General features: G+C 32.1%; 2 protein-coding genes across 3 annotated transcripts in view; both read left to right on the top strand.

Moving 5' to 3' along the window:
* The window catches only part of LOC106786431, a 37,150-nt gene extending 35,214 nt beyond the window's left edge, over positions 1-1,936 (top strand). For both annotated transcript variants that reach the window (XM_014747815.1, XM_014747816.1), the window contains exons 4-6: positions 666-764; positions 1,193-1,267; positions 1,358-1,936. In XM_014747815.1, coding sequence (XP_014603301.1) covers positions 666-764; positions 1,193-1,267; positions 1,358-1,567 — 384 coding nt within the window. In that variant the 3' untranslated portion in view covers positions 1,568-1,936. The remainder of the gene's footprint in view (positions 1-665; positions 765-1,192; positions 1,268-1,357) is intronic.
* Positions 1,937-7,091: 5,155 nt separating this feature from the next.
* LOC106786446 (glycylpeptide N-tetradecanoyltransferase 1) lies at positions 7,092-10,331 on the top strand. Its single transcript, XM_014747854.1, has 8 exons — positions 7,092-7,283; positions 7,753-7,988; positions 8,063-8,273; positions 8,347-8,463; positions 8,531-8,701; positions 8,797-8,977; positions 9,148-9,411; positions 9,498-10,331. The coding sequence occupies exons 1-8, from the start codon at positions 7,180-7,182 to the stop codon at positions 9,654-9,656; spliced, it is 1,443 nt and encodes a 480-aa protein (XP_014603340.1). The 5' UTR covers positions 7,092-7,179; the 3' UTR covers positions 9,657-10,331.
* The last annotated feature ends 1,688 nt before the right edge of the window (positions 10,332-12,019 follow it).

The following is a 12,019-nucleotide window of genomic DNA, read 5'->3' as shown; positions in this document are numbered from 1 at the left end:
AAAACACAAAAGAGCTGGTCTAGTCGTCGCGTACTTGCCTACTACGGACCGTTTCTTCCTTTGCACCGTGCGATTCTTCACTTTCGTTCTTTCGCATAATATTTCATCAAAGTAAGAAAAAAAAAATAAAATAAAATAAAAAATAAAATAAAATAGAAAAGTAAAAGGAATTAAAAAATAGAAAAAGAAAAAGGAGACGAGGAACGAGAGATATGAATAATTAAAAAAGGATTTTAAGAAGTTTCCGAGCATCCTGAGAATATCTCTTTTTTCTTTTTGGCTTTCTTTCTTTCTTTCTTTCTTTCTCTCTCTTTTCAATTTTTATTATTATTATTATTATTAATATCATTAAAGTTTTTACCATTTGCAAGTATTTAGATAGTTGCGATGAAAAGGTACTGAATAATAAAAAGAGCAAAACTTTAACCCTTTCGTTACTAACGATCCGTATACGATTTGTTCGTGCAAAAGTTTCACCGATTCCATACAGAAATCTCGTGTCATGTATAAACTAATTTATATAGAAAACATTGCGGGGGAACGTATTAATTAAATATATTATTAGTCGCGATATACCTCGTTTCATCTAACTATTCTTCTTTTCTGTGTGTGTGTGTGTTTTTTCTCTCTCTAATAGATTTTTAATACTCATTATTTCTCCACAGATGTGCAACGAATGGGCGATAGATACGCCATGTCCGGCAGGCGACCGTGACTTCTGCCGATCCCTGCACATTTTGGATAGCCGAGGGAACAGCGTCTTGGCAAGCAAATTTCATTTTCTACTTGAGACCCTATCAAACTTATTTTATTTCCACTCGTAATACTTTAAATGACAATGTCACTTTCGAAATGGTCGAAACGTTACATATCACGTTCTTGCTAATACGTTATTTTTAATATTTTCATCGATCAATTGATTATTTCCATTTTTCTTTCAACTCTTTCTCATTCTCTCAATTTCTTTATCTTCATCTATTTATCTTTCGAATCAATTTACCCTTACTTTCTCACAGACATTTCTTTAAATTGTTTCGACCGCCTTAAAAACTCTCCCCAAAGTTAAAAGTTAACGATTAACAAAATCCCATTACATTGCCCTGCCGCAAATTATACGAATGGGTCGTTTAAAAGTTATCCCACGAAATAAGAGCAACTTATTTCAATCCCTCTGAAAACTTTTCTGCCGCAGGTGAGCAAAAGCTGTGCGAGTAGTGCGGAATGTGGCCCATCCTCCGTCGGTTGTATTCCAGTGGACACGCAGCAGGTGGGGAAAAAATACGCGAGAGATAGGAAAAAAAGAAAAAAAAAAAAAAGAAAATTATTGTAAATTCGATGAATTTTTCATTCCTTACAGATCTGCATAAGTTGCTGCGATTTGAGCTACTGCAACGTCGAGTCCCCAACAAACGCGACGAATGCGATTTATTCGCGCAAACGACGGGCCAAACCGAAAACGAAACGCAAACGACCCGGTAGAAACGGAGTCGATGGTACGGACTCAAGGTTTTACGGATCCGGAGTGTTCTGGCTCTTAGCCTCGATCTTCTATGCATATCATTGCTGAGAAAGGATGAAAGGGAGAGAGAGAGAGAGAGAGAGAGAGAGAGAAAACATCGACTCGGGCCAACTTGCAATCTCAAAGTCTCTCTTTGATTATCTTCCATTAAAAACGGAGAGGAAGATTAAGGAATGCGTATGAGCGTATGAATATCTTCCTTTTCTAGGGTGGGGGGTGGGGAGGGGTTTCGGGGGTTAAAGAAAAACAAAAAAAATAGATTCTCTCATCGTCGTCATCCTTTTCCTCGGATTACGCGCAGACGTTTGCGAAAATTCCTCGCCGAAATATTCTGAGAGGATGGTTCTTTTCTTCTTTTTTTCTTTTTTTTTGTGGGTTTCGGTAGAAAATATTAAATAAAATAAAATCAAATCAAATCAAATCAAATAATATATATGTATATATTATATATACATATAAAAAAAGAATAAAAAAAAAAAAAAAGAAAAAACGAGACACGCATACTGACACGCAAACCTCTTCGTGTACTTACACATATCCCAGAGACACGAATTTTTTTCGTGCGCGACGGTCCATCGCGAGCGCGAATTTAAGCTCGCTCGATGTGTTCACATCGCCCCTTATATATTTATACATAATATTATATTATATACATATTGAATATATTATATATATATATATATATATATATATATATATATACGTGTCTAATAGCATACGTATATATGTATATACGTAAACAAAAAAAAAAAAAAAATGGCTCCTAAACAATTCTCTACGATCACGATATATGTCGTACGCTTCGATATATCGTACGGTCCAATTTTCCTGTGCTTCGTCTTTCCCCTCCACCCTACCCCTTCATCCCCCTTTTTCAAGAGAACATACATATATATATCTATACACTTATACAAAGAAAGACACACGTATTAAACCTACACGTATTCTCAAAGAAAGACTTCTTTTCGTCGAGCGAACAAAGAACGTCGATTTTCGCTAGAAAATTATGCGAAGGAGACGATCTTCTATCTATTATTATGCTCCTCCAATGTCCGAATATGTATACTACGATAAAGAAGCCTGCTCTGGCTATCCTTAATTTTCTACTTTACTCGTGAGAGGAATATGAAAGAAGGAAAGAAAAGAAAGAGACAGAAGGTGATTAAAAAGAAAAAAAAAAGAAGGGGGGAAGGAGAGTACGTAAGAAAAAAGAAATCTCTCTGAATATTTCGCGATATTGATCGAGGATAATTAAACAAAAAAAAAAAAAAAGGAAAAAAAATCAAAGCAAACAACACTTCACAACTCGTTTAGTATTAATTTAGAGATTAAAGATATATATATATATATCGGATACGAGGATTATTGAGATTCGATCTCGAGAAGATCATCGTCGTGTCGTAGTTAAAAAGAAAAAAAATTAAATAATTCGGCACCGTAATTGTGTGTCGCGGTGATGAAAAAAGGAATTGTTTCATTCTCATAGTATCGTAGTTACCATGCCTTGTTAGAAGGAGATAAGATATAATTAAACGAAAAGAAAGACAAAGAAAAGTTTTGTGCAATGTGAGAGGAGAGAGACAGACAAAATTACAACATTAAAATAAACTACATTCGCGTATGCTATAATCTCATACATTATTCGTATATTATACAAAGATTAAAATATATAATTAAGCACGATTTAAATAAATAAATCAAAGGATCTTCCTCTCGATGGTTCCAATCTCGACTTAAAGAAAATATAAAAAATAAAAAGAACTCGAAAAAGGAGGAAGATAAAGAGAGAGAGTCAGAGAAGAGAGAGAGAGAGAGAGAGAGAGAGAGAGAGAGAGAGAGGGAAAGAGAGGAAGAAGAAATAGGAGAATCAGAACGTTAATTTTCGAGGGCGCACCAAAAAAAAAAAAATAGGAGAAGAAAAAATACGTTCCTTTCTTGTCGCAAGAACCATTAAGTGCTGATTATCTCGTCCGTTCTCTAGCAAATGATAAAATTAAAATTCACGGTGGCACCGGTGGAGAATGGAAAGTTTTTTCTCCCTTTCCTCACTAACCGACTCTTCTTCCTCTTCGGTCCAACCCTTAAAGCAATTTCTTTTTTCTCCCAGCGCGAAGAGATTATCCACTAACCCGTTTAATCTGTCCTATCCAAAGAGCATGTACCTTTTCCTTTTCATCCTCCCTACCTTCCTTCATTTCTGCTATCCTCGCACGAGGATAAAATGCAAAAAAATATAATGCATTCTGTATGTCCCTGCTGACTCGTTTGAGCTTTCGCTACCTGCGAACCAGAGCTACGTGTACCAGGATCATCGATCCTTATCCTCGAAGCGACTGTTCAATTTTGTCCACGATCTTTCACGGTACGTCCTGGAAATCGAGGTTAATCTTTGAGATAAGATCAAAATCTTACTTTACGTTTTTACGGACCACGCGCGAGTACCGTTGCTGTACCATTGTTGCTGTTATTGTTGCTGCTGCTGCTGCTGCTGATGATGATGATGATGACGATGATGATGATGATGATATTGATGCTGATACCGCTGTGTTGCTCTATTTCTTCTATTCTCTAACGCGTGCATATACGAACAATGCGAAGCTCAAGGGACTCGAGAGATTTCCTTAAATCCTAAGTGACTGTCAAACCGAGAGAAAGATTAAACGCGCTTATCCTTTAACGCAATATAATCGATCGAACGTTGAGCTTCGTTAATCGAGATATCTATACAAACTATGTTGCATGTATCGAGGATCGACAGCGCACTTTGCGACGATGGAATTTCAATGAAAGATAAACCGAAATGATGCGTACCTAAAACTTGTTTACATACCTACAGACTCGCCTATTACAGACTACTTATTGCTATAAACGATTATTAACAATTATATACATATATTCATATATTGTTTATATATATGCATATATATGTATATAATTTATATATATATATTATGATATAGACACTATACATTGTTTCGGCATGATGTAAGAATACTGTTGGTAATGAAATAAAAAAAAAGATATACTTGTCATATTTTGTTCATATTCCTTCTCGTTTTTGCAGAAATTCAAATCAATATAAAAATTCTTAGAAATTTGCGTTACCCTGGCTTCACCCTCAAAAATACAACAGACAATCTGTAAAATCCTCAAACCATTCAGTCTTTTATCAACATTAATATTCCTATCCAATTAGGAACCAATTCTGCGTCTTCTGAACAAGAATTTGCTACACGAAGAAGTTAATGCACTAAAAATTAGGGATTGGAATAATTCGAAAAGAAAGATTCGGAAATGAAATCAGATGTTAACATTTTCTCTGTTGAATCCTGCAATAATTAGTAATTAGTATTAGTTAATAAGTCGGACATGAATAAATGCAACGACTTGATCAAAACAGACCAAACATTTGCTCACGTCACTAGACGTAACACTAATAAACTTAATACTCCATGTTAACTACTAGAAATTTCAGATAAAAGCATGTATGAACTAATCGGATATACGGTGACACGATGAAATCCCTTTATTAAGAGGTGTGAGAAATTCTTCCTGTGGAAAACCAAAGCTCTCACGTAGACCACCGAGTTTACACTTGTTTCATCTTTTTTTCGTTGGTCAAAAGTTTTCTCGGACTTTCCACTACCCTGGTTTCATTTATATATACACGTATATATATATACAGTAAAAGTAGAGTGTGCAACGAAATAAATTAGTTAAATGAATTTTAGTTAGAAACTAGTTCTACGTGGATAAACGCATTTTTGCATATATCGTCGTGTCTTCCTCCTAACGTTCTTCCAAATTATTCATCTGGCGAACCATGAAAACGAATTACTTTACGTTGATCACATTTACTATTGTAAGTATACTCCATATTTATTCAATGATTTATATACGAGTTCGTTAAATAAGTGTTGATGATTAAATTAGTTGGAAAGATTAAACGAAAGATTAATTTTTTAAATTAAATGACAGAGACGGAATTCGTTTAATTAAATGATCAAAGCTAAATTACTAAAACTAATAGGTTCAAAAGAGATTTTTCAAACCTAACGCGATGGAGGTTAAATTTCTTTAATTAAAATTTAAAACTATATTCTTCAAACTAATTGTTAAACGCTATATTTTAAAACTAAATAATGAACGTTAAATTTTTAAAATAAAATGTTGAAAACAAATTTTTTCAACTAAACGATAAATTTCTAAAACTAAAGAAATTAAAATTACAAAATAATTAAATGTTGCTACAAAAGTTGCATTATAGAAAAAATATATTCTAAACATACCTAATATTGATGTACCTTTTGAATAACGCGATAGTGATCAAATCTCCGAAAATTTGCAATGCTTTGTATTTCCAGTTCCAAGTCTTCTTCACCTTTAGAATAGTAGACACAGCAATATTCTAATTTTGAAATCATCGTTAATTAATATTCATTAGTTTATTGATTACTTATCTATTGAATTATTTTTATCATTTTACGTTCAAATACAATTTATTATCATGGATTTACGTAAATTAAAAAAAGTACTACCAATTATAAATCATAATCTATGATTTTTACGTTAAATAATAATTAATAATTTAACATAAGCTAATATAAGATTAAAAAATTTACTTTCTTTCTTATAAAACACATATAGTAATTGAATATTCATTAAAATCACCATTTTGTTAAACTTTTCCCTCCATTACTGACCAATTACTTCACTAATTTGAAATAGCAGGTGCGTATCAAGCATTTTCATTTTTAAGGACTTTGAACTTATCTTCTTATTGGCTGAAGAGCGAAAAATGACGGTCGCTTATTGGCCAATAAATATTCCTATCTTTCTTGTCGTTCAATAATTTCCAATTTTACTGGAGCGAAATTTTCATGCTTACAAATTTATTTCATAAATTATTATTTATTATTCTATAATTACCCTGCTCTCAGTATAAAATATAATAAAATATTCATAATAGAAGTTTATATAGTAATGATCCTAATAATTATAATGTTAATATGTTTTTTGCATAAATTGCATAATAGAAAATCAATATGATAATTCAACGAGTTCGAGCAGAAAAATGAAATACGAAAAACTATGGATTAGAGCAGGGCTCATTATCATTATAGGATCTCTGGGAAGCGCAAATAATAGAAAAAAAGAAAATTAATTTTTTCTTCAATTATATATATATATATATATATATATATATTATATAAATAAATATTTGTCATATTTAATTTAATTAATTAATTAATTAATTAATCAGGGTTCGGGATAATTCAATGGTAAAAGCACTCGGCTGGAAATTTGTCAGCCCAGATTCTCCCCAAACCTGTGTAAAAAGGGAGAAAGTAATAAAGACAATTAATTAATTAACATTCTAATTACCATTCATCCATTAAAAAATTTCTATAAATTTTTACTAACTCTCAGATGTTCCATTCGTTTTTCTATTACGCACAAGGCTTCGCAAAATCAAGAAACGGCCCTGTAAATATTATATATGTATTAATTAATTGTAAACGATAAGATCCTTACGTATACTAATAAAGCGCGTTTACCTTGTAAAATAAGAGCGAATTCATCACTGGGAGTCACGTGACCAACCTTATTCGAAGTTTTCGATTGAAGTCATGTAGACGGCGCTAACGGAAGGATAGCGCATGTGCAGTTACAAAATCTATATTAAAATGGAGGATAAGAATCAGGTCGTGGAGCGAGAGGCTAAAAAGGATGAAATTCATGAAAAAGATGGGCATTCCAAAAGGTTAGTTATCAGTCATTATCGTATTATTTATACATGGTTTTTTCATTTTCATTCAAATATTCGTTTTCCTCGATCACCTCGAAGTCAAAATGGATGTTAACGGCCGGTAGTTTAGCAGTCAGCATGATGAGATTTTCTTATGCAGTCACTATATAATTATTGATGATTAATATTTCAATGAAAATAATCCCTCCTTCCAATATTATATTTGTCAAACTTAGTTTTTATTTGAATACTTCAATTATGAGTTGTAAAGTAATAAGTAAACATGTACGTTATTGTTAAGTGCAATAAAAATATTGTATATTCTGAACTTATTAGCTGCAAATCAAGATATATACATGTTTTAAAAATATGTGTATAATTATCGTTTATGTTGAATTTGTGGTTTATTGAATACAAAAATGAGGTATATTGTTGAATATCTTGTATATCATTAAAGCATTTAACTCAAATCTCTTATGTTTAGTTCCAAAAAAAGGAACCGTAAGAAAAAGAAACAGACCATACATTCCACCAGTGAGAATCACAACAATGCAGGACACAGTGAAGAAAAAAATCTTCAAAGCGCTTGCAACATCTCAATAAAGGAAATACAAATGGCTATGGAAGTATTCAACATGCAGCAAAAACCTGCAAAAACTCAAGAAGAAGCGATGCAAAAGCCTTATCAATTTTGGAGTACGCAACCGGTACCTAAAATGGGTAAGCTCACTATATATTTATGATTTCAAATAAGTGTGTAGAAGAAGAAATTTTATGTCATTATTAAATTGTAGATGAAAAAATTGTGTGCAATGAACCTATTGAACCTGATAAAACGTCCATAAGGGCAGAACCATATTCCTTACCGGAAGGTTTCCAATGGGATACTTTAATCCTCGAAGAACCTTTAGTATTAGCAGAGTTGTATTCGCTACTATCAGAAAACTATGTCGAAGATGATGATGCCATGTTTCGATTTGATTATCCACCAATATTTTTAAAATGGTAATTATCTTAACGCATAAGACTTTTGAATAATAAACCAGAAGATTTTGTTAATTTATATATCAATGTTTAGGGCATTGCAACCACCGGGATGGTGTAAAGAATGGCACTGCGGTGTTAGAGTAAGCAAAAGCGGACGTCTAGTCGGTTTTATTTCCGCTATTCCAGCTACTCTACGCATTTATAACCAGTAAGGATTCCATAATAAAATTCCATTTTTATTTTATTTTTTAATCTAATTCTTGAATTTATTTTAGTACTAAAAAGATGGTTGAAATAAATTTCTTATGTGTGCATAAGAAATTAAGATCCAAAAGAGTTGCTCCTGTGTTAATACGAGAAATTACAAGGAGAGTTAATCTTCAGGGAATTTTTCAGGCTGTGTATACTGCTGGAGTTGTATTACCAAAACCGGTCGCAACTTGCAGGTATGGATTATTACTATAAAAAAAAACATTTTGTTTTATAATTAATATAGTTTTTTATTTATTAATTCATATTCGTTATTTTTATTATTATTTAGATATTGGCATCGGTCACTTAATCCAAAGAAACTAATTGAAATTAAATTTTCTCACCTGTCACGCAACATGACTATGCAGAGAACTTTAAAACTGTATAAACTGCCAGAAAACACGAAAGTGCCTGGATTTCGAAAACTCGTTTATACAGATATTCCACAAGCTCACAAAATTTTAAGCGATGTAAGTTTTACCATACTATTTTGTAAAAAATTTTCAGTTTCAATTTATTAATGCATTAAGCGTCAAGCTTCTTTTGTTAACCATTGATAATATCATAAAGATCAGCATGGCGTTTAATGCGTTAAAAGAAAAGATGTACAAAAAGATATTTTTATTATCTAACATTTCAGTATTTAGAAAAATTCGATCTGGCACCGATGTTTACTATTGAAGAATTCCAACATTGGTTCCTTCCACAAAATGGCATGATCAATACTTTTGTAGTTGAAAATGATGGTAAAATCACCGATATGGTTAGTTATTATACCTTGCCAAGTTCTATAATGCATCATCAAGCACACAAGACATTAAAAGCCGCCTATAGTTTTTACAATGTCTCGACCGTAACGCCATGGCTTGAACTAATGACAGATGCTCTTATATCGGCCCGTAACGTAAGTCCGATCATCCTTTATCCATATTTTATTCTCCATTTCTTATCATCGTCAAAATTCTTAACAAGAAATATGATTTTCTTTAGTTGGGTTTCGATGTATTTAATGCATTGGATTTAATGGATAACAAGGAATTCTTGGAACCTCTGAAATTCGGTATTGGCGACGGTAATCTCCAATATTATTTATACAATTGGCGTTGTCCAAGTATGACGCCTGGAAAAATTGGTTTGGTGCTCCAGTAGATTTTCAGATCAACGTTGTTGACTCTGGAATGTTAAACGATTGTAAGCTTGCGTGAGTGAAAGTAAAGAATGTTAGAGTGTGAGCTAAGAGAAAGAAACATGGCAATATAAGATACACGCGTAATAAATAAAAAACGACGAAGAAAGAAAAGAAAGTGTGAAGCCTCTGTTATATTTCTGTGACCACGAGTAATAAAAAAAAAAAAACAAAAAGCAAGAGCAAGTGAACATTGAATAAAACAGCAGGAAGAAGAGTTTGAAGGAATACGTGTGAAAAAAATCTTACAGAACTGTGAGTAACAAAAAAATCTGTCGATATTTCCGGATATCATTCTTTCTAACGTCCTTGATAGTGAACAGGACGACGAGATAGCAGGGGCAGGGTCAAGATCGGTACGGTATAAATAAAATGTTTGCATGCGCCAACGCGAGTGTATATACGTATATATATATATGTGCGTGATTCGAGCAATGTAGATAAATATCGTAACGTTAGTAACTTGACCGAGCCACGCAAAGGGTTGGGAACATAAACAACTAAAATGCAATCCGACGTTCTTCGAAAGAACTATATTTCCTTTGCATCTTCTTGGCAAAATAGATGATAATGCGTATGTCGCGAGGTAAGAATGAAAAATAAAAGAACAAAAAGAAAAGAATTACAATAAAATGAAATTCTTCGACTAAGTATCACCTCTCCTCCCCCCTCTCTCTCTCTCACTCTCTTCTCGTTACTTTCTTTCTTTATTATCTATTACCCTTTTTTCTTTATCAACGCTCGATCAGAAATTTATACATTTTTAAACTTTAAAAATTGCACGCCTTTTTTGCTCGATAATTCCGTTTGATCGATCTCACAACATATTTTTCTTTCTTTTTTTTAAACGCTCGATAAATTAAAAAATTTACATGCTGCATATGAAATATTTTACACTTTTTAAAATTACATGTCTTTCCGGTATTTCGTTTGATTAATCGTACGGTAACCGGTGTGCTACCCATCGACGATAAAATAGCAGCAAAAGGACAAAAGAATGGACTAAAGACGGCAGGCAACTTTAAAATTTCAATTGAATTCTACATTAATTTCAATGCAATTGCTTACTTTCGTTTATATCTTATTTTTATTTTTTAATTATATTTTTATAAAGTGTATAACACAGATACACTATTACGTTATAAAATGTTTCTTTGAAACTGCCAAACGTTCCTCGAAAAGAAATTCGATGAGGTCGACATGCTAGGGCCTTTCCTTTTCTCGATGATAAAAATAAATGAAAATATGTTTCTTGTCACAATTAGCTGGCTTAAGATTTGCATTTTGTTTAGATAAGATGCTTGCAGGCACATCCTTTGACGAATTCATAGGGAAAATAAACTTTAGTCTGCATCGATAATTTTTGTACTTTTATCAAATATTAATATTAATTAACAAGTATAATATAATTCGAATGATTTTAAACGCGTTATTATTTGAAAAAAAAAACCAATACGAATATTCTTTGCATAATCAGATCTAGAATCCAACACGATGCAGATTATAAATCGTTTTATGATATCAAATTCATCGAGGAGATCTATTTAAAATATTCGTCGATTATTAGTTAACAAATAATCTCATAGTTGAAATTTATTTCAATCATCTTTCATTTTTAGTACTTAAATATAAATCCAAGAATTAAATTTAAAAAATTAAATAGAAATAAGATTTCAATATGAAATCCTAACTGGTTATACGTAAGTATAGTAACAGGAATAGCGAAAATGAAACAAACTAGACGGTTGCTTTTTTTTTTTGACTCTAACACCTTGGTGTAATTTTTTACACCATCCCGGTAGTTGTAACATTTTAAAAATATGGGTGGATAATAGAATTGAAACATGGCATCGTCATCTTCGACGTAGTTTGCCGATAGCAGATAAATAATCGACAAATGTTTTAAACTGATCATCGTAAAAAATTATACGATGTTTGGAATAGACAAAAAAAAGAATTGCTATAACCGATATAAAGAATATGAAGTACTCGGTTTATGACTTCCTCGAACGTTGTACTACGTGTAATAAATGAAAGAAAAATACTTTTATTACTCTTCCATGATATAGAAAGCTTTATAATTATGTCGTGTCCTACGAGTATCGAGTTAATCTTTATATCGATGTCTTTTTGACGTTTTATTTATATAAGAAAATATTGTAATTTCATGCTGGGATAATATTTTATTAAATAGAATCATTATCATTTGTAAATCTAATTGCAATCATAATTTATTATAGACGATTGTTATTTTATCGTGTCATACCTTACACATATACACACGTAATTAAGCACGTATACAAGGTTTCCCAGTTATTTTTTCGCA

This window comes from Polistes canadensis, unplaced genomic scaffold (assembly GCF_001313835.1).
Source record: "Polistes canadensis isolate GaletaPanama2010 unplaced genomic scaffold, ASM131383v1 scaffold_74, whole genome shotgun sequence".
Taxonomy (NCBI): domain Eukaryota; kingdom Metazoa; phylum Arthropoda; class Insecta; order Hymenoptera; family Vespidae; genus Polistes; species Polistes canadensis.
Note: the sequence above shows the minus strand (reverse complement) of the source record. Positions and strands in the feature narration are given on the sequence as shown.

Coding starts and splice junctions, on each gene's coding strand:
- LOC106786446 (XM_014747854.1), top strand. CDS start 7,180: ATGTGCAGTTACAAAATCTATATTAAAATGGAGGATAAGAATCAGGTC. Junction 7,284..7,752: donor AAAGATGGGCATTCCAAAAG/GTTAGTTATCAG, acceptor TCTTATGTTTAG/TTCCAAAAAAAGGAACCGTA. Junction 8,978..9,147: donor CTCACAAAATTTTAAGCGAT/GTAAGTTTTACC, acceptor CTAACATTTCAG/TATTTAGAAAAATTCGATCT.